At 40.6% G+C, this 26035-nt stretch overlaps 4 protein-coding genes across 4 annotated transcripts; all 4 read left to right on the forward strand.

The window, feature by feature from the left end:
* Nucleotides 1–451: 451 nt before the first annotated feature.
* Nucleotides 452–1783, forward strand: LOC104444418 (BRASSINOSTEROID INSENSITIVE 1-associated receptor kinase 1). The gene is made up of 2 exons (XM_039299349.1): nucleotides 452–871; nucleotides 1142–1783. The coding sequence occupies exons 1-2, from the start codon at nucleotides 452–454 to the stop codon at nucleotides 1781–1783; spliced, it is 1062 nt and encodes a 353-aa protein (XP_039155283.1).
* Nucleotides 1784–7813: 6030 nt separating this feature from the next.
* On the forward strand, nucleotides 7814–9079 carry LOC104414427 (BRASSINOSTEROID INSENSITIVE 1-associated receptor kinase 1-like). Its single transcript, XM_010025546.2, has one exon. It carries the CDS (start codon nucleotides 7814–7816, stop codon nucleotides 9077–9079), a length of 1266 nt encoding a protein of 421 aa, XP_010023848.2.
* A 7424-nt stretch (nucleotides 9080–16503) lies between these two features.
* LOC104444424 (BRASSINOSTEROID INSENSITIVE 1-associated receptor kinase 1) lies at nucleotides 16504–17775 on the forward strand. The gene has a single exon (XM_010058097.3). It carries the CDS (start codon nucleotides 16504–16506, stop codon nucleotides 17773–17775), a length of 1272 nt encoding a protein of 423 aa, XP_010056399.2.
* Nucleotides 17776–21842: 4067 nt separating this feature from the next.
* LOC104444434 (BRASSINOSTEROID INSENSITIVE 1-associated receptor kinase 1) lies at nucleotides 21843–22997 on the forward strand. The gene has a single exon (XM_010058107.3). The coding sequence runs from the start codon at nucleotides 21843–21845 to the stop codon at nucleotides 22995–22997; it is 1155 nt and encodes a 384-aa protein (XP_010056409.2).
* Nucleotides 22998–26035: the final 3038 nt, after the last annotated feature.

The raw sequence follows: 26035 nt of genomic DNA on the forward strand, positions 1-26035 counted from the left end.
TAATTCACCTTAATAGCCGGTGTCGGTGTCAGCCGAGGAAACGGGCTGAATTGCATTCAGACGCAACCTAGAAATTCTAGATGTTGGACTAAATTTCCCAAGAAAGTTCGAGGTACCAAGAGGGAAAACAGCATATGGGAGAAGCGAAAGCGACCAAGTCGACTGACTCGTTGGAGTCATCGCTCTGTCCAAGGGTCGTTGGAAGAGTACAAGCATGTTACGCAATTCCCCGCCAGACGTGTGCGGGTGCGTGCTTCGTTCTAGGATTTTACTAGGAAGCATCCTCTGCAGGCATGACAGACCACCAAAATATAGAAGCGTGAATATCCAGACTCAGCTCAGGCTCCCCTCTGCAGCTCTTCTTCCTTCCTTCTTCTGTTCCCGTTTGCAAAAAAATAAATTCGAGCAATCCGAGCTCAATTTCGGTGGTGTTTTAGAAGGGCGAAGAACCATGACCTTCAAGTTTTCAACAATCGATCTCACTGAAGATCCTCCTGATTTTGATCCGCATTCGCCGCCTGCTTCTCGGTCATCGACGATTTGTCTGCCGCTTAATCCTGCTGGCTGCAGTTTCATCAAATCTTTAACATCCTGCCAGGTCGCTGCCGGAGCTTCTCTGTGCTTGGCTAAGCCAGCTTCCAACTTTGGTTGCTGGAGGCCAAGCGAATCGATCCAATGTCCCGAGGAAGGACGCCTTAAAAGGTTCACTGTCCGCGAGCTGAAGCTCGCTACCAACAACTTCAGTGAGACAAAGAAGGTGGGCGAGGGTGGGTTCAGTCGCGTGTACGAAGGACACTTGGCGGACGGCTCCAGTGTGGCGATGAAAAGACTCACTAGACATCCCTCTCTGGGATCGATACTCCGTGCTGAAGTAAAACTAGGGGGATGTGGCGACTTAAGTGTCCCACTCGAAAAAAAGTGGCACTTAAGTTACTGCTTTTTGAAGTTATAAAGACTTAAGTGTCGTCTTCTTGAGTTATGGCACTTGTCTTGACTTCGCGAAGTAAAACTAGGGAACATGATTTGGCATCGGAATCTGCTTCCCGTTCATGGCTTTTGTATGTCATCGAAACATGGAGAATACACGCTCGTGTACACTTTCATGGTGAACGGATGCCTAGACTCCCTTTTAAGAGGACAGTCAACAGAGAAGCGCCCACTAGATTGGCCCACCAGGAAGAAAATAGCAATTGGAGCAGCGAGAGGGATTTCCCATTTGCATGATCTGAGGATAATTCACAGGGACATTAAACCCTCTAATATACTGTTGGATGAGGACTTCAAGGCCCGTATCGGAGATTTTGGGTTGGCCTTGTTCATGGACGAGTACAAAGACAAGGCTGTTTCCGAAGGAGAACCCAATGGTGAAGACACTTTTTTTACCGACTGGACAGTGGGGACATTTGGTTACATGGATCCAGAGAGCGGTGCCGGAAGATACTCTGTAAAGAGCGATGTTTATGGGTTTGGCGTGACGCTTCTTGAACTGATAAGCGGTCGAAGAGCTTGCCAAACAACCTGCCTCGATGGAGACGAACTGGTGCTGCCTCAATTGGCACATGCCCTTCTAAAGAACGAAAAGCTGGAAACGATCATTGATACCAACATGCCCGGCGGCTATGACGAGAGTGAAGTCGAGAAAGCCATTCGTCTGGCTCTGCTTTGCACGCAACTCGACCCCACAAGACGACCTTATATGGCTGAAGCAGTCCTATTTCTCGAAGGAATTATTAGCTTGGAGAAAAGATGGGAGAAGTATGAACCCGGAGATGATTTTATCTGACCTAGATAATCTCTCAATTTCGTTTGACTCTGCTTCTTGTCCAAGGGAAGACGGATCATTTGGTCCTAGATGATCCTTCCAAGACCGTGTTGCTCGAGAATCACTTGTGAGATTGTGGCTGCCTCAGCTTGACCATTATAGCAATACCGTTGAATCCTTTTTCCTTAATTTGAGTGTTTTTTTTTTGATTTATCAGATTGATGAGATTCTTGTTATGTTTCACATGCGTTTATTTCGCGGATAAGTGATTTAAAAAACATTTTCTAAAAACTAATCATTTAGTTCATTTAAAAGAATAAATTAATGATTTTTTTTTCATTATTCATGATAAGAGTTAGGTATATATTGTTATCAATGATGGATAAATTTTTCATTAGCTATAGATAATTATTTTTTGAAAAATATTTTTTAAGTCATTCATTTTCTGCAAAACGACACTTAGCTCATTATATATGAGGCTTTTATCAAGCCCAATTTGTTCTGCTCCACTAAAGGAGAAAGTCACTCATCGAAAGCAAATAAAGTAAGGAGGGAGCTCATGCGGTCATGCCCAAGCCAGACTAAAGGATTTAATTTACTAATTGAGTTCTCGGCTCGTGGCTTCAAAGAAGAAAGTTCAAGGTGAGGGGACATTTTCACTCCTTCCAATTAAGGTGAAGAAATATTAAATTTGGATTAGGGATACTACATGTTTAATTGCTGGGTTGGGTTCAATCCGTCTTACTCTGGATCTATACTTTTTGATTTGATATTATAATGTTTTATTGTGTATTCAACTTGAATAAATTTTAATATTTATATTGTGCATTGTGTATTATTGCACACGAAACAAACCCTTTCTTTTTATCTAGTATTAAAACACTGTTTGTTTTGAAAAAAAGATTTGAATAATATTTTTCTGAAAATTATCGTTTGTATCACTTAAGATAATCAATTAATAAAGATGTTTTCATTATCAATAATAATTTATATGTAAATAATTTTATAAATGACGAAAATATTTTTTGTATAATCATATTTGTAAGCAATATAAATGAAAATTTTAGGAAAATATTTTCTAAATTATTTATTTTTTGCAAAATTAATGGTGACTTAATCTTACCTTTTACTTTTTATTTTTTTATTTTTTTTATCTATGCCTTTTTCTTCTCCATCTCTCTCATTTAGCTATTTCCATCACACCTTGAATCCTAGCATAAAAGGGAAATGGCATGGCCGTCCTTCCATCCAAAGGACACAACCTTTAACCATTCGAATCCAATTCTCAAAAGTCCCCGTCCATATCACTCTCGCTCTATAGATTGCTAATTGAGGAACCTAAAAAGATTGGAAAAGAGAAGAGTGAGCAACCACACCTTAGTAAATAGTATATATCTTTAAAAAAGATCAAGCCTCCACATTACACACTTAGAACTTAAAGACATGATTCATTTATGCAAATCTGAAATATAACAACTTACAAGAATAAAATGAGTTGTATATTACTTCAATCTTTCTATATCAAAAGCAAAATTTCCCATCCATCCATAATATCAAAATAAGGTATATTGGTTTAGTTCAATAATCAAACTCATCATATCTCATATCAATGGTTTATTCCATTTTTCAAACTCATACCACATCACATCTCATGGCCTTAGAGGTGGCTCTCACAAGGCTCATGACATCACGAAACACTTAGTCCTTGAGTATTACAAGGCCTTATAATTGGCTCTAATGAGATTTGTATCATCATGTAGCATTTAGCCTTGATCAACACATGTCAATAGTACAAGATCCTAGAGGTGACTCCCACGAAATTATGTTATGTTATAGTACATAGTCATTGACCAACGTAAATCAATAGTACAAAGCCCTAGAGGTGGCTCTATGTGACTCAAGTCACTGTGAAGCACTTAACTCTTGACTATGAGGCCCTAGAGGTGATTCTTATGGATTTAGTTATCGAGTAGCACTTAGTCTTTTATCATTCCATATCGCGATTGATTTCACAAAGCAAAATATAACATTTCACGGATTAATACTCTCACAAAACCCATTTCAAAAGCCGTATCATAATTTGGTTTCACATAAATTAGTTTCACATATCAAATCAAATCACCTTTTATAAACCATACTCAAGTTAATGCGATTTCTTTCATAAATTTTTTTCGCAAATCCAAAATATATCCTCTCTCCCAACTTCGTTCATCATACCACAATATATTTCTCACACCATTTTGAAATTCATTTCACAAGCTAGTAATATTTCAAAATATCTTTTTCATTAAATGTTTCCAAATCATTAAAGAACCCATTCCATAAATTAGTTTGTAACTTAATACACATATTTAAACTTTTACAACACCTTCCATGACACATTTCTCAAATCATTGTTAAATGAATAAAAAAAGTAAATGCCTTATTTGAAGTTATACATCAAATATGCCATAAACATTATTTTTGCCTTTTAGCCAATAATTAAACAAGAATCAATGTCAAAATCAAGTGAAAACTACCTCGATTATGAAACGACTAAACTATGCCTAAATGCTAATAAGACAATTCATACACGTTAACAAATCGCTCACCCGAAGCGATTATTCAAGCCATTCACAATGTGAAACTTGAACATAAAATCTAAATTTTTCTCCAACTAAAATGTAGCTCGAAAACAACTCTCGACAAACCTTACAGCTCCATGACGCCATAATTGACAATTTCCTTGAAATCCCGAAGCTTCATGACTCACAAATTAGACTTCATGGCTCGATTTTCACAATACTTCAAATATACGACCAAACTCCAAAAGCTACTCCGATCGGACAAATGGGGACGCGAATACTTACCGGACGTTACGTTACAAAATCGATCCTTGGCGAGTAGACCTCTTCTTTCTTCCTCTTTCTTCTTCTCTTTTCTTCCCTCTCTCTCTCTCTTTACTCTCCCCTGCTCCTTGCGCGAGCCCTCGGTTAAAAAGAAAAGAGCCGAACGTCCTTCCTTGCTTTTCCCCCTTCTTTGACTGTTCAACACTTCATTTTATTTTATGTTCTTTATTTTCTTGCTTTTCCCTCTTTTAACTTGGTCAAAACCCACCCACATTTTACAGCTTCTCTCTCATTCACTTCACCATCTTCATCAAATTTCCTCGCCTCTTTCTCCGATGATTACACCTCTCAAAGCTTCGATCATGCACACCTTCCTCGCGCATCTCCTGGCGATTCTCTGATGGCTCGAGCTGCGACTTTACTTCTTTCAAACTTTTCACTCAATCGCATTTGCTTCTTCCAACTTGCTGCGTGCATGTCGACGATAATCACGGGACGATATTTGTCATGGAAATGCTGGTGTGAAGTTGCAGCTGCAGATCGTCAAGAAACCTCGAGCAGTCTCATCTGAAACCTAAACTAAGAACATTAGGAAAGCCCCAGACCAAATCCCATAAGCCATTCGACACGTCCACCGGTTGGTTCTCTGCTTTGCAGAAACAGATGTCCATGGGTGTGATTTCTCCTGCTTTGTCAAGAAATTTTGGCGCAAGAGGACAGAGAACCCTAATTCTGAGATTTCGAGATCAGAATTAGTTTAAAAGAGACTGCGTCAAGATTATTTATTTGGTCAGATCAAAATGTGGATTCCTTGGCGAAGGGTGGCGTCCTGGTTTGCCACATCCATTTGGCAAGCATTTCATTCATAAACAAAAGGCCAGGCAAAAGATTTCAGAACGTGTATCGAGCATTTGAGAGGTGCGGATCCCATTGTGTAAGTCTCAACGCAGAGGGACAGGATGCTTTTGCCCAAAGAAAAAGGAAGAGAAGCAGCGGGATAGTTCACTTAGTTTAGATATATTGATCCTTTGATGTCATTCGTGGGAATAAGTTGTCTTCAAATTCAGGCTTCCGACTCCGGTTGTTCATGTTGTAGGCCAAGTAAATCTCTCCAGTTCCCGCGTTCTGATATGAAGCTTTGCCAAGGACGCCTTAAAAGATCCTTCCATGAACTACAGGCAGCTACCTGCCACTTAAGCGACGAAAAGATTGCAGGCAGGGGCGGGTTTGGTCCAAGTATATGAAGGACTATTGGCAGATGGCTCTCGATTGGCTGTAAAAAGAATCGCCAAGCGTTCCCATTTGGAAATGAGAGGGTTACATGCAGGAGTGAAATTGGGAAAGATACCCTCGGCTTTTGCTTGTCATCGGAATTGAAAGAGTACATGTTTGTGACGCTCCCCCTTGATTAGCCCACCAGGAAGGAGACAGCTTTTGGAGTTGCGAGAGCGACTTCCCATCTGCACGATCACAGCGTAATCCATTGGGACATCAAGCCCCATAAGATGCTGCTGGGCAAGAACTTTGAGGATGATCATTTTCATGGACAAGGATGAAGAGAAGGGTGTTTCCAAGGAAGCCAGCTTCTTTAGCCTTAGCTTTCTTAGCACCCGACTAGGCAGGGCGGATGGTTGTCTTGATCCAGAGTACTCCTGGAGTCAAATGAGCTCGGTGAAGAGTGACGTCTATAGTTTTGGCGTGACCCTTCTCGAACTCATCAGGGGTTGAAGTGCGCAAAGGTAGATCAGTCCTTGGGGGCTGCCGCTCCTGAATGGGCAGGCATACTTTTCAAAGAAAAAGACTTGGAAAGGCTAGTTGATAGTGACATACGAAACGGGGCACAGGGAAAGCGAAACTGAGAAAACGATCCAGCTAGCTCTACTTTGCATGCGGCTCGACCCAGAAAGGAGACCTAATATGTCGGTAGTAGTCCAAATTCTTTAAGGGGCTATTAACTTGGAGTAGAGATGGAAGCAGTACCAAAATGATGCTATTACGCCCAAAATTTGACATGGATATGGCGGACTCTGGTTCATCTCTGTCACGATGAATTCTTAATACCACATCCCAGTTAATCGTTCTGTGGAGTTGTTGCTCAGCTGAAGAATCACTGATGAGAGTGTCCTAATTCTGAGAATTACATGACTTCTATCGTAACCTGTATGTTGATTGTGCTGCTTTTGTGCTTTTCCACTTACATTCGTTTGTCGACTCTTTGGTAGTTAAACAGTGAGACACTTTGTATGTTTTCTTTGGCTAACATGCACCCCATGATTTTGCCTGTTCTAAAAACACGTTCTAAATCACCAAGATGTCGTAGTTCAACCTGTTTCCAAAAGCAGCCTGTTAGGCTAGATTGATCTGAGGAAAAAAACAATCAGATTACATTTGAAGAGAAAATCGATGAGATAAGCTAATATTCATTGACTAAATGCAAAAGTTCCCATGGTAATTCAGAACGACTAAAGCTTTAATTAGAAATGCAGGTAGTGGTAGGTTTCCTCATATGAAGTGGTCAATTCGTTCAAATCGATTCCTTCTTGGAGAAATTTTCTGGGTTCATAATGAATAATATGTCCGTACTAGCGAGACTAATTGATCAGAATCAACGTAAGAAAGGCTTGATAATGAATTTGTGCGTGGTCAACAACTTGATTCAACGAGTCAAAGGTGCAAGGATTTGATTAAGAAAAGAGGGCAACAGCAGGGACTAAAAGTAAAACTTTTTTCGAGGTGGAAGTCATTGGTTGGAACAAAGGAATGTAATTCCCTACACCTCTTCTCCGGTTCTTTTCTACCAGATGAAGTTTATTAATACCTGAGCCCGGCTGGTCTTGGTATCAGCTGAGGAAAGAGGATGAATTGCATTCAGACGCAGCATAGAAAATCTAGAAGTTGGACTGACTTTCCCAATAAAGCTCGACGTATCAGAAGGGTAAACTGCTCCGGGGAGAATCGGAAGTGACGAAGACGACTATGATACCCCACAAAACGTGTTGAAACCACTAGGCTTTTTTTCACTGGCTTTGACAAGATCAGATGAGTGCACCAGGCATGACAGACAACCAAAATTTATAAGTCTGAATCTCCAGACTCAGCTCAGGCTCACCTCTGCAGCAAAAAACTCTTCTTCCTTCCTCCTGTTCCCGTTTGTGAAAAGATAAATTCGAGCAATCCGAGCTTCATTTCCGAGGAGTGTGGTGTTTCAGAAGAGGAAAGAACCATGGTCTTCAAGTTTTCAACCTTCAATCTCACTGAAGATCCTCCCGATTTCAATCTGTGTTCGCCACCTCCTTCTCAGTCATCAACAATTTGTCTGCCGCTTAATCCTGCTAGCTGCAGTTTCATCAAAGCTGTAACCCGGGTCGCTGCCGGTGCTTCTCTGCGCTTGGCCAATTCAGCTTCCAATCTTGGTTGCTGGATACCGAGCGAATCCCTCCAATGTCCAGAGGAAGGACGCCTTAAAAGGTTTACTTTCCGCGAGCTGAAGGTCGCTACCAACAACTTCAGCGAGACAAAGAAGGTGGGTCAGGGTGGGTACGGTTGTGTGTACGAAGGAGTCCTGGGGGACGGCTCCAGAGTGGCGATAAAAAGACTCGTTAGACATACCTGTCAAGGATTGACACCGCGTGCTGAAGTAAAAGTGGGGACCATGATCTGGCATCGGAATCTCCTTCCGCTTCGCGGCTTTTGTTCGTCATCGAAACATGGAGAATATGCTCTCGTGTACCCTTTCATGGTGAACGGAAGCCTAGACTCCCTTTTAAGAGGACGGTCAACAGAGGCGAGCCCCCTTGATTGGCCCACCAGGAAAAAGATAGCAATTGGAGTTGGGAGAGGGATCTCCCATTTGCATGATCTGAGGATAATTCACAGGGACATTAAACCCGATAATATACTGTTGACTGAGGATTTTGAGGTCCGTATTGGAGATTTTGGGTTGGCCTTGTTCATGGACGAGTACAAAGACAAGGCTGTTTCCGAAGGAGGACCCAACGGTGAAAACGCTTATTTTATCGACTGCACAATGGGAACACTTGGTTACATCGATCCAGAGCGCTTTCTCGGAAGAAACTCAGTAAAGAGCGATGTTTATGGGTTTGGCGTGACGCTTCTTGAGCTCATAAGCGGTCGAAGAGCTTGGGAAACGACCTGCCTCGACGGAGATGAACTGGGGCTGCCTCAGTGGGCACATGCCCTTTCAAAGAAGGAACAGTTGGAAAGGCTGGTCGATTCCGATATGCCGTGTGGCTATAACGAGAGCGAAGTCGAGAGAACCATTCGCCTGGCTCTGCTTTGCACGCAATTCCACCCCAAAAAACGACCTTTTATGGCTGAAGCAGTCCTATATCTTGAAGGAATTATTAGCTTGGAGAAAAGATGGGAGGAGTATCAACCTGAAGACGAATTATCTGGCCCAAATAACCTCTCCAGTTCGAGCAACTGTACTTCTTGTCCAAGGGAAGAAGAATTATCTGGTCCTAGATGATCCTTCCAAAAACCGTCGCTCGAGATTCACCTGTGAGATTGTGGCTGCCTTAGCTTGAGAATTATACAAATACTCTTGAATCTTTTTGCTTAGTTCGAGTGTAATTACTCCTCTTCTGTTATAAGGTTGACAATATTCTTGTTATACTTTACCTTAAATCTGATTTTATTTATAAAAAAAAAAAAATGAAACATTGAGAACAGCTTGAAAATTTGATATAAACTATAACTTTTTTTTGGTGCGCGGATATCTTCTAAGATTAGAATGTAACAGATTAACATAAAGGTTCTTCACTTCAGTTTTATCTTATTCTCCTGTCAAATCATCATCTACGAAAAGATTGAGAAGAAATAGATAAAGATTTTGAGACGGGCTTGCTGTTATTGACTTTGTCTTAACCGGGTAAGGCCCGTCTGTTCGGCTTCCATTAGAGGAGAATATCACTCAATGCAAGCAAAATGTGGAGATCAGAAATAGTTTATGAGACTGTGCCGAGATTGTTCATCTGGTCAGACTGGAATGTGGATTCCTCAGCGAAGGGTGGTGTCCTGATTCGCCACATCCATTTTGCAGGCATTTCATTCATAAACAGAAGGCCAGGCAAAAAATTTCAGAGCACGTATCGAGTATTTGAGTGGTCCAAATACGATCGTGTAAGTCTCAACGCAGAGGGACAGAGTGCGTTTGCCCAAAGAAAAAGGAAAAGAAGCAGCGGGATAGTTCACTAAGTTTAGATAAATTGATCATTTGATGTCATTCCTGGGAATACGTCGTCTCGAATTTGCGGCTCGCCGGAAGAAATTGGCAAAGGCCCAAGAAATCGGGAAAGGCAAGCTTAAAACTGCTGGTTTACGCTTTCCGTGCGCACCTACAATACAACGTTAAACGTCCGTAACATATGGACCATAAAATTCAGCCCATTATTTTTTATTAGCCAAAGCCCAACCCATTTCTTTTCCTTTCCCCTCAATTAGTGCAATTGAGCGCGAGCATAAATGGAAAGAAGGCAGCGACGGCAAAAGCGAGGAAAAAATAAAAGAAGCGCCTGTGGAGAAGGGAAAGAGGAAAGGAAGAAGTGTGAGAAATTCTAGCACGTACACAATCCGCACACTCCGACTAGCCAAATCAACTACGAATGCAATGTCTGGTGAGTATTCAAGCCAATCATTTGTCTAATTGGAGTAATTTTCTAATTTAGGGCATGAAGTTGAACTTATATCAATTCTGAACTACCAGGTTTGATAGAGGAGTTATTAGGCTGTGCTTTTTTGGAAATGATAGTTTACAATATTGTGGAACTATGGGGTTTGATGAAAATTAGATCCAAAGTACAGATTAATTGGAAAGAAATTCTGAAATTCATGTGCGAGTTACGCATAACAGATAGTACACATAAGGAAAAAAAATATGAATGTTTGCTAAAATTGAGATTACTCAGTTGTGCATAGATATCGTTTTATAATGAGTGAGCGTGGTTTAGTCAATCGTTCATTGGAATAGTGGTTTTACTCGAATTTAGATATCATTTTTTTTTTTGGTTAATTATGGAAATACAAGTGCCTAGGCTTGAGTAACATGCATAAGCTGGTTTTCAACTTTCCAAATATGAGTGATGCTATCTCTTTAAAGAATTTGTAATCTCATATCTTTAGGGGAATACAAATTTGATAAATTTTGAGTTATGATTAAGCACATTTGTTGTATAAAATTTAGATGGGGCATTTACTACGTTTTGGTATTTATAAATGGTGTGAGAACTATTTGATGGAAATATATATTCTGTTTAATGATTTTTTATGAAAAAGCTATGACATCCTGATTTTCAAATCTGATTTCAATGAGATGAAATTGGCTTTTCATTAATGTGTCTATAATATTTTTCTCTGAGTTGGCCACTCACGAGTTAACTAGTCTATCAGGTGAAATTGTTAATGAATCTAAACGCAATAGACATAACAATTCGACTAGGAATTGACTGCTCGACCGTACTAATCTGCAAGGGTCATTACGGCACCGTCAAAATTGATCAGAGATCAGAGACAGGTCGATTTGATCAAGATATGTGATTAGTGCGTGGGTGATTCCACCTAATTGCAAAATTTCTGTCGAAGGGCACTAGACCGATTTTTCTGTCATTCCTGTACTCTGTGTCCATATTTGAAATATCGAGATTTTCACAACAATCGATAGTCGCCAATGTGTCGAAGATGTACGTTGTGACTCGAAAATAATCGACCACGGATCAATTGTATTAAAAATTCATAAAAACAACCCGGTAGATTGGGATACGCTAAAATTACGTCAAATTGAAATTAACTGCGAAATTGAACTCGATTTCAAAAATTGAAAGTTCCATTGTGTCACGATTCATTTTAGGAACATCGACTCATATTCCAAAAAAATTTCGGAGATTCCGAGATTTTTTACGGAAAATCAATTCAGAAAACGTACGGAAATTCGGTTTAGCTCATTTGAAGGGAATTTTGATTTCTAAACTGAGCTACTTGGTGATGGGAATTTGTGGAAATATGTGGACTTTTTTTTCTTCAAAATAGGACTTCGAATTGGAGAAATTGAGGATGAAATTGAAGTCCCAAAGTGTGAAATCCGGATTTAGGCTTGGACAGCAAATTTTGGCTTCAAAATTGGTTTTATTGGTGGAATTTAGGCTATAAAGAAATATGGGATATTGTGATAAGCTTGAAGACCAATGGGGAACCAAGCATTTAATTAAAGAGATTGTGGACTTTTGACTCCAGCCTTGACTTCCTTCGCACGCCTGTCCACCGCCTCTCTCCCTTCGTGCGACGCTTCCAGCTTCTGCTTACTTTGATTTTTTTTCCTTCGTTTTCACCCCTCTTCCATGTCCTGCTCCATCAAAACTTCCCATCACACCGTGAGCTTCAAGCTGCTGTGAAGACCGAAGCCACTCATCCCCTCCCCCACTCACATACGCCCACCTCCACTTACCATTCCCCTCTGCAGGCCACGCCTCCCCTTTGGTCAACAAACCAGCCTTGTTTTCACTTTGGTTGACTCATCTCACAGCTCCATTTCGTTGCCTCGCATTCGTGCGGCCCACAGCCTGTTGAAGGCCAGCGATTTCTCCCTGCTGCTTCGAAGACCAGCCACCCATCTCCTTCAATCGAGCGGCCCTTTTTTCCCTCACCGAAGCCCACGCTCTTCACGTCCAGCCACGCTCGAAGATTTTTCCCCTGTAGTCCACCGAAGACCGAAGACCGAAGCTGCTTCGCCGTGAGTCGTCCACGCGTTGCAGCCTCCACCGAAACTTTCCTCAGTTTTTGCCGCGGCCCGCTTCAACCCCTCTCAATTCAAGACCGAAACCAGCAGTTTTTGTGCCGGTTTTCTCAGCCCGAACAGCAAGTTTGTTGGCCGTTTTCAGCCGGTCCGAGCGTCCCTTGACCTCGCCGTGAGTTCAAGTCTCGGTTGCCGTCGCGCTACCATCGCCGTGAGCCGATTTTCATGCTAACCAGTGAGTTTCGTTCTAATCCTTAATTACTAGGCTAATGACACTTAGAGGTGGTTAGTTAGCTAATTGGTGGATTAGTTAGCTTAATTAAGCTTAAGGTTAGTTTAGTTAGATTAAGTATTTAGTTAGTATTTAGTTAGTTTAATTAGTTTAGTTAGGTGGATTAGTTAGGAATTAGTTAGTTTATTTAAATTAGTGTACTTAGATTAAATTAGATAGAATGGTTAGATTTAATTGTTAGTTAGAGTAATTAGCCTAGTTAGTTTAGGTTAATTTAATTAAAAGCTTTAAATTTATTTATTATGTAATCTATTTAATTTACAATAATTTATTTAATTATTAATTATTTTCCGGAAATTAAACTAGAATAGCCGGTGATCGGAATTTTGTGTTGATTGCAATGGTGTGTTTAGATTTTGCAATTGGATGTTAATTTGTGCAATTTGAATTTAAGTTGTAATTTTGGGAATTTATCCCAAAATTGTATATTTTCATTAATTAATTATAAATTATCGGGACGTCGATTTACAACGCAAAAAATATTTTCGGACTCTCTATAAATAGTGGGATTTTCTAAAGTAAAGATATTATATTTTTAGCTCAGGCCGACCGTGTACCCACACATGACTATTTTCATCGGATGTTTTTAATATGAAGAAAATAGGCCAGTATCACTATTTTAATGAAGACATTGGAGTGAAATGTATGGTGTCCTAGGCCGAGATTGTTTGATCGTGTATTGATTAATGAAAACCAATCTCGAGCTTTTAAGCCGAACATTGCCCTATATGGGATATCCATTCTTCGGATCGCGGGTCACAGTAGATTCTGGACCTATGTCCCTTCGAGGAAACCGTCTATTAAGATATGGACGTTGCTGTGCTCAATGGAGTTGAGACGATACTTGGCTATGCCAGAATAACACTGAATTTATGAGTAGGTGACTCGGGTCGCAGTAGATTCTGGACCTACGTCCCTTTAGGGAAGCCGTCTATTAAGATATAGACGTTGTCATGCTCAATAGCGGGAGACGATACCTGGCTATGTTAGTAGACACTGAACTTATGAGAAGGTGATACTTGGGACCCTTGTGATTACTTGAGTTGATAAGGCGTTTCAATTGTTATATGCATTGTGATAAGAACTGTGCTAACGTGCAAGAAGGAACTGAGGCGAGGTAAGTCTTCTATGCAAATTGTGTGATTGTGTAGTTAGGACGCTTCTAAGTGTATTTTCCTCCTAATCGGGGCTTAGAGCATAAACCCACTGAGATTTATATCTCACCCGTTGTGGGCTTAAATTTATAGGGCTGTAGAGGGAGGACCTAGAGTTGAGTTGAGGTGACCTGAAGAGTAGGTCAAATAGGACAGCCTTTTTGGGAGTCAGTCTTTTGAAATCAATTGAATATGGGATTTTGTACTTGACTTAATATGTTTATAAAAGCATGTGTTATTTGTGAATGTGTTGTCCTGCTTTTCTATCCCGAGATGGTTACTGTCAGGGAATTTGTTATTCGCTTCCGCATGTGCAATAAAATGAAAGGGTCGGTGATTTGTCCTAGGAAGTCGCAAAATTTTATTGACCATAGATGGATGGGTATGTACTTGAGGATTGGGGTGTGACAAAAGCTCTTGACATTGAATATATATCGAATCGTGAAATGCTTTATGATATGCCTTTGATTTAATTCAATTTGTAAAATTGATTTATGAGATAAGTCCTTAAATTATTTGAAAAATGTTTTCACAAAATGTAATTCTCACGGATGAATTAAGTTGCAAAAGTTTATGTGATTGATTTGCGAAATGTATTTTGATATATGAGATTTTTTATGAATGTGATTTTTGGTATTGGAGGATGATAGTTAGGTGCTCAATATCGCTATGAACTCGGTTGAGGATTTGTGAGTATATACATATTAGTGTATAATATCATTGTGAGCCAAGCTACCAAATAATACTAAGTGAAGACCTAACCAATAGAAAAAACTTGACCACCTTGTCATGGACTAGATATTTGAGCATGAGTTTAGTTAATGGAATCAACTATTGACATGTGATTTGAGATTAATCGATGAAATGAACCATTGACCAGTGGTTAAATGAGATTAATTAATGGAATAAGCCATTGATACTTGATTTGTTATTGTGAACTGACATTATTATTAATTTATACATAAAAGGGTTTGTTAGAAAGATATTTACTTTTGATATTTTGCGTATATACATTACTATATATATCGAATTGTGAATGTACAATATGTTTAAAAAAGACACTACTCACTAAGTTATGATTGCCCACCTCTCTATTTTCCAATATTTTTTAGGTTCTTCTGCTAGCAATGGATAGTACGAGAACAATATTGACGAAGGGACATTAAGGAGTTAGACTTTTGTGATTTGATGCTATGTCCTTTGGATGAAAGGATGGAGTGTCATCCCCATTCTTGAAGTCTTGCTCATAGGCAGCTATGTTGTGAACACTTTGAGTACTAGTGTTTGTCTACTGAAGACCCCCATCACAACATACAAACAACATGTTATCTTTCAATTTCTGCATTGTAATTATGCTTGTAGTTCCCAAATGTTTTGCTGTCGCTTAAATTGCATGTATCTCAGCTGTAGTGTTAAGATCTTTGCTGTTAATTAAATTCCGGTGAAGCTTATGTACTTTCAGTTATGTTTGAAGTGAAATTATCAATTTCCTTGCATACCTATGACATTTCTTGTACGGGGTCATTGCAGAACTTGTCTCCTCTCATGAAAAAATCAAAAAATGATTTTCGGTGAAAAGTATTTCGTCTCGGGTGCAAGCACACTTGTGTTCATTTTTCGACTCTTTGGTTGATTTACAGCTAGACACTTCGTACTTATTCTTCAGCTAACATGCTCCCCATGAATTCGCTCGCGCCGAAAAAAATGTTCCATGATTCAAGAATCTCCAAGATGTTGTAGATCAACACCTGTTTCCAAAAGCAGCCTGTTAGGCTAGATTGATCTGGCGTAAATAAATAGATTACATTCAAAGGGAAAATCGATGAGATACGCTAGGATTCATGGACTACATGCAAAAGTTCCCATAGGTAATTCAGAAAGACAGTAGCTTTCGTTAGAAATGCAGGTAGAGGAGGGTTTCCTCATATGAAGTAACATAATTAGTCAAATTAAATCTTTCCCTGATATGGAAGGTCTTGTGGAGCAATTGTCTGGGTTTATACTGAGTAATGTCTGTAGTAGCTATATTAATTAATTGGAATCAGTGTAAGAGAGACTTGATAATGTAATTTATGCCAGGTCAACGACTTGACTCGACGAGTCCGAGGTGCAAGGATTTGATTAAGAAAAGAGCGCAGCTTCCGGGACTAAAAGTAAAGCTTTTGGCCTTTCATTTTTGAGATGGAAGTCGATATTGGTGGGAACAGAGGAACTTAATTCATTAAACCTCTTCTTAGGTTTTTCTTCTACCAGGTGAAGTTTATTAATACCTTTGTTAGACCGGGCTTATAATGCAACTTAGTAGCAGCCGGTGTCGGTGTCAGCCGAAGAAACTGGATGAATTGCATTCAGACACAGCATAGGGGAGAGGCGAAAGCGACGAAGATGACTGAGTCAATGGACGACGAAGATGACTGAGTCGAATTGACTCAGTCGATGGAGTCGTGGCTCTGTTCAACGGGTCGGTAGGAGATAACAAGCCTGACTAGCATTTATAATATTAGTTTTTTTTTTTCGTTGCAGATGCGTGTACGCCAGTAGGTATATGACAGACCACAAAAATTTGAAAGTCTGAATATCCAGATTCGGCTCAGGCTTACCTCTGCAGCAGAAAACTCTTCTTGCTTCCTTCTCCTGTTCCCGTTCGTGAAAAGATAAATTCGAGCAATCCGATCTTAAATTCCAAAGAGTGTGGTGTTTCATAAGAGCGCAGAACCATCATGGTCTTCAACTTTTCATCCTTGGATCTCACCGAAGATCCTCCCGATTTCGATCCAGATTCGCCGCCTGCTTCTCAGTCATCAACGAAGTGTCTGCCGCTTAATTTTGCTGGCCGCAGTTTCATCAAAGCTATAACACCCCGCCAGGTCGTTGCTGGTGCTTCTCTGCGCTTGGCCAATTCCGCTTCCAAGTTTGGTTGCTGGAGGCCAAGCGAATCGCTCCAATGTCCAGAGGCAGGGCGCCTCAAAAGGTTCACTTTCCGCGAGCTGAAGGTCGCTACCAACAACTTCAGTGAGACAAAGAAGTTGGGTCAGGGTGGGTACGGTTATGTGTACGAAGGAGCCTTGGGGGACGGCTCGAGGGTGGGGATAAAAAGACTCGATAGACGTGCCTCTCAGCCATGGGCATTCCATGCTGAAGTTAAAGTGGGGAACATGACCTGCCATCGGAATCTGATTGGGGTTCTAGGGTTTTGTTCGTCGACGAAACATAGAGAACAAATGCTTGTGTACGCTTTCATGCCCAACGGAAGTCTAGACTCCCTTCTAAGAGGACAGTCAACAAAGAAGATCCAACTTGATTGGCCCACCAGGAAGAAGATAGCAATTGGAGCTGCGAGAGGGATCTCCCATTTGCATGATCTGAGGATAATTCACAGGGACATTAAACCTGCTAATATACTTTTGGATGAGAACTTTGAGGCTCGTGTTGCAGATTTTGGGATGGCGTTGTTCATGGACGAGTACAAAGAGAAGGCTGTTTCCGAAAGAGGACCCAACGGTGAAGACGATTATTTTACCGACTGCGCAATGGGAACGCTTGGTTACATGGATCCGGAGAGCTTTCTTGGAAGAAACTCGGTAAAGAGCGATGTTTATGGGTTTGGCGTGACGCTTCTTGAGCTCATAAGTGGCCGTAGAGCTAGGGAAACAACCTGCCTCGATGGAAATGAACTGGGGCTGCCTCAATGGGCACGCGCCCTTTTAAAGGAGGAACAGTTGGAAAGGCTAGTCGACACCAATATGCCGGGCGGCTACGACAAGAGTGAATTCGAGAAAATTGTGCGTCTGGCTCTACTTTGCACGCAATTCGACCCCAAAAAGCGGCCTTATATGGCTGAAGCAGTCCTATTTCTTGAAGGAATTATTGGCTTGGAGAAAAGATGGGAGGAGTATCAACATGAAGACGGATTATCTGGCCCAAATAATCTCTCAAGTTCGAGCGACTCTTCTTCTTGTTCAAGGGAAGATGACTTATCTGGTCCTAGATGATCCTTCCAAGAACCAGTTGCTCGACATTCACCTGTAAGATTGTGGCTGCCTCAGCTTAGAGCGTTATACCATATATCATTGAATCTTTTTTGCCCTGTTCAAGTGTATTTACCTTTATATCGTTATCATATTGATAACATTCTTCTCATGTTTTGCCTTAAATTGTCAATCTTAGAGAAGCTACGTCAGCAGCAAATGTAACCCGTGGAAGTAGCGCCCCTATCCGCGTATTTAAGCCAAATGCATGTTGCTGTCATCTATGTATTATGCGAATACTGTAATATATTTTAGCTTTAAAGAGGGAAAAAAAGGGCATTGGTATAAACTCTCAATATCTGTTCATGCCAATTTAGCTCATAAAAAGACACCCATATTGAAGACACTTTCAATTCTTTGAGAGTATATGTTTGAATTGCAACGGTTTATAACGAGTTAGGATGTTTTGTTGTAATAAGAGCAAAATGTTGTGAATTTGGACTTTTCCAATTGCAGTGACTTGCAGTGTTTTATTTATAATCACGACCGGTCGTTGTAAACAAAGACAAAACACCGTAAATTTATGTTCTTTCTTTTTGTGTTTTTTCTTTCCAGTTACGACATAAGGATTCGTTGCAATCAAGAACAAAATTTGTAATTTTTTTAATCAACACGGTTTTTAATAATTTACGAGGTTACATTGTAGTTTGAATTTTTTAAAAGCTTACAAAGGTATGCAACCATCCGTCGTGATCAAGAACGTAGCGTTCATCTTCTAACAGGTTGGACGTCGAATCTTTTGTGAAAATTGGCAACTAGTCTCAACTAGCTCAAATTCAATGGCCATGATCTTTCTATCTCAACCTAGCAGTAGATATCTGTGGGGTTACAGAACAACGATATACTTTAAAAGTCCCAGTGTTATTTTGTCTTTCTTTCATTGCCGAAATGTTTTCTTTTCTTTTGGTCGAACATTGTTGAATTTTTTTTTTTCATTGCTGAAAAGCTCTAATCAGCAAAAAGCGGGAAAATTGTCTATAAAATCCTAAATCTATTACACTTTTGTCAATTCAATTCTAAACATTTTTACTTCTTGCTAATTGAGTCAATCTAATCAATTTTGGTAAGAAATTGCTAATGTGGTCGATCAACACTAACTTGGCACTTTTTAATAAATTTTTTAATTTTTTTAAGTTTTTAAGTTTTCTTTTTATTTTGGGTTTGGGGTTAGGGCCGGCAAGAATCAAGGGCTGGCCGACCCTTGCTGGCGAAAGCGAGGGCTCATGAGCCCTTGCCCAAGACCGGCAAAGGGCCGCTGGCCCTATCTCCAAACCCAAAGAAAAAGGAAGAGAAAAGTAATATATATATATATATATTGAAAATTCAAAAAAATATTAAAATATTATCAAAAATGTCACGTCAAAGACCAGGTTGGCCACATCAATAATTTCTAGCTAAAATTGGCTGCATAGATTTAATTGGGAAGAAGTAAAAATATTTAAGATTGAATTGACAAAATTAAAAAATTTATAACTAAATTGACAAAAATATAATAAATTTAAGACCTTTTCAAATAATTTCCCGGAAAACAGGTTATGTTGTGGTCATGAAACCGTGAAAAACCGAAAGTAATAGAAAAGGAAAAAGTTTGACTTTTCAACATTTTTTTTTTAACAGCAGAGAAAGATTAAAAAACAGCAAGGCGATAAGAGTCATCTAACATTGCCACGTGTTAGAATTTCATATGCTGCTGCCTTGTGGACCGCCGGACATTTACTTTATTAGCTTTTGGCCAATTTATTACGTCAGAAGGAGCAAAATTAAATTCTTTTGCAAATCAGTAAGAAAGTTGAAACATCATATGATTTTTCATGTACTTTTGATTGATATACTGATGGCAAAAAAGAAAAAAGAAAGAAAGAAAGAAAGATTTAGTCCACGGATAGGGTATGATAATCATATTCATTTTATTAGCATATAAATATTTCTATTTTCATGATTATTTATCAAAAGAGTATATAATAATGTCAAAGTTTGAAATAAAATTCATTTTTTATTTGCAAAAATAGAGACAGCTAAGAGAACTTGAGAGGGCCGGTGTAATCAAACTATTGTGCTGTGCCGTGGGCTTACCTACCATTCCACATGGTGCTATTTTATGCACCACCATTCATTTACACACAATTTGATTGGATTAGATTATATCAATTATGTTAAATAACCTGTTTGGGTTAAACACAAAAATCGAGGATCAATTTTCTTTGGATTTGTAAGTACTCTAAAGATGACAATTTCTAGGATGGGACAAAAGTACTATGTCGACAAAATACAAAGTTAGTAGATACAGATTCGCAGTGATTAAAGCTTGTATGATTATTGTGTTGACCCACTTGACACGATTGATAAATAAATTGCGTCCATGTTCATCTCACGTCAGTATTACTTTGACATAAAATGGACATCCACCCATGAAATATCTAATTAGTTCTTAACTCTGATGAATGCATTGGTTTTTCCTGATGAAATAGCGGGTGCAGTCCCAGTGAAATATTCTGTAAAAGTGGATTCTTCCGCAAATGTTGGCGTCCTGATTCGCTACATCCATTTCGCAGGCGTTTCGTTCATAAACAGAAGACTTAGGCAAATGATTTCAGAGAGTGTGTTGAGCATTTGAGTGGGGCGGGAATGGTCTTGTAAGTCTCTAACACATCGGAACAGATTGCTTTTGCCCTCGGAAAAAGGAAGAGAAACCGCGTGATATGAGCGAATCGTTTGTGACTTAGGCCGAACTTATTGATTCTTTGACGTCATTCCTGGAAGTCTTCTTCAGATATGCGGCCCACCAGAAGAAAAGGGGAAGGGCCCGAGAAAGACGGGCTAAGAATTGCCAGTTTAAGCTTTTACGTGCTCACCTGCAAAAACATCGTTAAAGTTCTCCTTATCTACGTGACGGATTTGAGTGATCTGAGCTTCAATTTTCCTTCTAGGAGTCCAAAAGCCGAACCGTGGTCTTCGAATTTGCCACAGTCGATCTCACTGAAGATCCTCCCCATGTTGGTTTGGACTCGCTGCCTTCTTCTTGATCATCAGCGGTTTGCCTGCCGTATATTCCCGGTTGCAATTTCAAGAAACCAATGACATCCCGCCAGGCCACTGCCGGGGCTTCGCTGCACCAGACAATTCAGTCTTCCGAATCTGGTTGTTCATGTTGTAGGCTAAGTGAATCTCTCCCGCTTCCCGGTTCTGATCTGAAGGTTTGCCATGGACGCCTTAAAAAGGTTCGCGTTCCATGAGCTATAGGCAGCTACCAACCACTTACAGCGGTGAAAAAACTGTGGGTAGGGCCGGGTTTGGCTGTGTATATGAAGGATTCTTATGTTCATTTGTTGACTCTTAGGTTGTTATATAGTGAAGTGAGACTTCATCCAACACCCACGCTGGTAGTTCGCCTGTTTCCAAAGGGCATCCTGTTCCACTATTGTTTCCAAAGGGCATCCTGTTAGGCTAGATTGAGCAGAAGTAAAAAAATGAATAAGAAAATGACGTTTGAAGGGAAAATCGATGAGATAAGCTAGGATTCATGGATTAAATACAGAAGTTCCCAGGGTAATTCGGAACGACTGGACCTTTCATTAGAAATGCAGGTACAGGAGGGATTCCTCATATGAAGGTTGTAATCAGTTCCATTTGATTACTTCCTTGATTTGGAAGGGCTTACGGAGCAATTTTATGGGTCTATGCTGGCTAAACTGCATCCAGAAGCAGCATAGGAATTCTAAATGTTGGACTAATTTTCTAACAAAGATCAACGTACCAAGACCGGCGAAGTGAAAGTGACCAGGGTGACTGACTCGTACGAGTCATCGCTTGGTGGGACATAACAAGCATTATCAAGCCTTTTTCTATTGGCTTTGTTAAGTATGGACGACCAAAATGATTTAAGTCTGAATATGCAGACTCCGCTCAGGCTCACCTCTGCAGCAGAAAATCTTCTTCCTTCCTTCTTCAGTCCCGTTCTTTAAACAAGAAAAATTTCGTGCAATCCAAGTTTGGATTCCGAGGAGTGCTGTGTTTTAGGACAGCAAGAAACTATGGTCTTCAAGTTTTCCACCTTCAACCTCACCGAAGATCCCCCTGATTTTAATCTGCCTTCGCCACCTGCTTCTCAGTCATTGACGACTTGTCTGCCGCTTAATCATGCTGGCTGCAGTTTCATCAAAGCTATAACACCCTGCCAGGTCACTGCCGGTGCTTCTCTTTGCCTGGCCAATTCAGCTTCCACGTTTGATTGCTGGAGGCCAAGCGAATCGGTCCAATGTCCAGTGGAAGGATGCCTTAAAAGGTTCACTTTCGACGAGCTGAAGGTTGCTACCAACAACTTCAGTGAGACAAAGAAGGTGGGTGAGGGTCTGTATGGTTGCGTGTATGAAGGAATTTTGCGGGATGATTCCAGGGTGGCGATAAAAATATTCGCTAGACGTACCTCTCAGGCATGTAGATTCCATGCTGAAGTAAAATTGGGGACCATGATCTGTCATCGGAATCTGGCTCGGGTTCAAGGCTTTTGTCTGTCGTCGGAGCATGGAGAATACATGCTTGTGTACAATTTCATGGTGAACGGAAGTCTGGACTCACTTTTAAGAGGGCAGCTCCCACTTGATTGGCCCGCCAGGAAGAAGATAGCGATTGGAGCTGCTAGAGGGCTCTCCCATTTGCATGATCTGGGGATAATTCACAGGGACATTAAACCCGAGGTTATACTGTTGGATGAGGACTTTGAGGCTTATGTTGCAGATTCTGGGACAGCCCTGTTTATGGACGAGGACAGAGGGAAGGCTGTTTCCGAAGGAGAACCCAGCGGTGAAGATGCTTATTTTAACGACTGCCCAATGGGGACACTTCATTACATGGATCCAGAGCACTTTACAGGAAAAAACTCGGTAAAGAGCGATGTTTATGGGTTTGGACTGACGCTTCTTGAACTCATAAGCGGTCGAAGAGCTTGGGAAACGATCTGCCTCGATGGAAATAAATTGGTGCTGCTCCAGTGGGCACATGCCCTTTCAGAAAACGAACAATTAGAAAGGCTAGTCGATACCAATATGCCTTGCGGCTATGACAAGAGCGAAGTCGAGAAAACCGTTCGCCTGGCTCTACTTTGCACACAGCTCGACCCCGAAAAGCGACCTTATATGGCTGAAGCAGTCCTATCTCTTGAAGGAATTATTAGCTTGGAGAAAAGATAGGAGACGTATCAAACCGATGCTGTGATAAGATTTGAGAACGCATACTTGGATTCGAGTTCGGGCGACTTCACTCCTTGTCACAACGAAGAAGGATTATATGGTCCTAGATGATCCTTCCATGACCGTGTTCCTCAAGATTCAACCGTGAGATTGTGGCTTCCTCAGCTTGTGAATCAGACAGTTTAATCAGTTTGTTCATAGCGAGATGGTGACACTTTTGTTTTTCTTTTCCTTTTCTCCCACCCCGGGTAGAAAACAGTAACTTGGATTAAGGATACTGCATGTTATCACTAGAGCTTCTGGCATTCTCATTTCTCAAATTACGTTTCCAAGGTGATACCAATGCAATATTTATACCGATCTTGACCTTTTGATTTGAAAGTGAAATGTTTTTTTTTTTTTTTTTGCGTGCTCGACTTGAATTAAAATTCAATATTTAGATCGTCGGTTTTGCAGATCGTCGAGAAACATTGAGCAGGTCTCATCTAAAATCTAAAATTAGGAAATTAGGAAATTAGGAAACAGTGACGAGATGAATGCCCAAAACCCCAAATACCATAAGCCATTCGACACGTCCCCTTGTTGGCTCTCTGCTTTGCAGAAACAGATGTCCATGGGGGTGAGATTTCTCCTGCTTTGTCAAGAACCAGGTCGAAGAGGATATGGAAACCCTAATTCTGAGATCTTATCAGAAATAATTTACGGGACCTGTTTCAAGAACTTCCATTTGGTAAGATTAAAAAAATTTACAGCTCTGTTTCAAAGGGGGAAAGTTGTTTATAATTGGGTACAAAAGTTCACTCGTAGTCATTGTTAACCTCTTTCGGGTAATATTATTTTGGGAAAATTCCAAAATGAGATCCAAAGTACCATCTTTTTTTTCAAATAAGGGCCCGAAGTGGACCTTGTTTCAAATAGGGATCTGAAGTGCCATCATTTTCTCAAATAAGGACCTGAAATGGATGTTGTTTCAAATGATGACTTAAATTGGTTATGTTTGTTTTAAATAAGGACCTGACTTGTTGGCGATCAAGGGTATTTTCATCTTTTTCCATTTTCTGCCTTTTTTTCCTTTCTTTTTTCTTTCCTCTTTTTTTTTTTTTTTGGTTCTTCTTCTTACTCTTCGCCGGTGGCCTGACCACCGGCGATGCCCACAAAGGGCTGGGCGAGGGTCACCCACGTCAACCCTTACTAGGAGCTAGCGAGGGCCAACCTCGTAGATGGCCCCTGGGTGAGGGTCGCCACGCCCGAGCGACGCCATCCCTTGCCTGTGGCTAGCGTGGATGGCCCTCACCGGCGAAGGCGACCCTTGCCTAGCCCTTTGTGGGCGTCGTTGATGGTCGGTAGTCATCGACGAAGAGGAAGAAGAACCAGAAAAAGAAAAGGGAAAAAAAGGGAAAAAAAAATGCCAAATGATGAAAATACCCTTGATCGATCGAAAAATTTAGCTAGTCGGCAACCAAGAGGTCGGGTCCTTATTTTGAAACAACCAAAGCCACTTCCGGCCCTTATTTAAAACAACCAAAGCTACTTCAAGTCCTTATTTGAAACAAAGTCCACTCCGGGCCCTTATTTGAGAAAATAATTGTACTTTGAGTCTTTTTTTGAAATTTTCCCTATTATTTTTGTCAATTCGTTAAAAAATTGGGAAAAATTCTAAATAAAAGTACAAAATGGAATTAATTTTCGAACAAGAATTCGGAATGAATGTGGTTTCAAATAAAAATCTAAAGTGCTCAAATCAATTTTAAACAAGAATTCGAAATCCAATATACTTATAGAGCAATTGGTGAGCTCTGAGCGCCTGAGGCGGTATGTGACCAGGCGGCGGCGGCGGTGGCAGCGACGGCGGCATGCGAAGGGTAAGGGATTTTAAACGAAAATAAAAGGCAATCCTCCTCCTACGCTGGAAATTGCGGAATCCTACGAAGTTGTATTCGGCTGCGAATCTTCCGAGGGAAGTGGCTCCATTTGCAAACCCTTCCACATCCCTTCCTCGCGAAATACCGAAATCTGGTGCGTGGTTAGCAAAAGTCGATTGCAGGCAGAGTCCAGAGCTCTGGTGTTGACCGACTTTGCAAGCTAAGAGCGTCTTCTTCTACAAGCTTTTTCGAATTTTCTCTCTCTGTTCTCTATTGTTCTGTGCACCAACGGAAAAGGAAAATCTCGTCTGCCGCCCATCGCACACCGCCGCCGCCTGATCACGTGCCACCGGTCACATAGCGTTCAGATGGGTTGCGCTCGGGGAAGAAAAAGGAGCAAGGTTGGGTTTTTTAGTTTTATAAAGTTGCCTTTAATTGTTGTTCAATTTTTTTGGGACAAAAATGCCCTTGTTCTTGCCTATGGAAAAGTCACTTGCCAGAGACTCTTATTTGAGATTAATTTGGACACTTCACGTTTTTATTTGAAATAATGTACACTTCATTTTTTTTATAAATAATTCAACTTAAAACTCTTATTTGGAATTTTCTCAAAAAGCTTTGTCAAAAACAAATAAGCTATGGAATTAGCATCACCCATCTCCATATTAGCCTTAAAGAGAAAATGGCATTGATCTCTTGATCTATTTATATCAATTCAGGTCATGCAAAGACAAATTTTGTCCCAAAAAAGAAGAAAAAGGAGAAAACATAGGTTGGAGGGCATTCCCTCCCACCTATGGCTGCCCCCATCGCTAATGGAGCGATAGTGAAGGCCAACGAGGTTGCCGACGCTTGAGGGAAGATCGATAATCTTGACCGACTAAAGGCAAGGGCCGACAAGCCCTTGTCAAAGGTGGGAGAGGGCAGCGACCCTCTCCCAAATTTGGGCGAGGTCACCAGCCTTCCCCCAAGTGTAGGCGACCCGATCAGCTTTCGTCATTGCCCCACCGGCAATGGGGCAAAGGCCATAGGTGGGAGCAAGCGCCCTCCTTCCTATGTTTTCTCTTATTCTTTTTTTTCTTCTTAATTTTTTTTAATTTATAATCTATTTTAATTTAATTTAAATTTAATTTAGATGAAAAATATTTTTGATAAGTTGGAATTTTTTGCTGGTTG

Source organism: Eucalyptus grandis, chromosome 1 (genome assembly GCF_016545825.1).
Source record: "Eucalyptus grandis isolate ANBG69807.140 chromosome 1, ASM1654582v1, whole genome shotgun sequence".
NCBI classification, from domain to species: domain Eukaryota; kingdom Viridiplantae; phylum Streptophyta; class Magnoliopsida; order Myrtales; family Myrtaceae; genus Eucalyptus; species Eucalyptus grandis.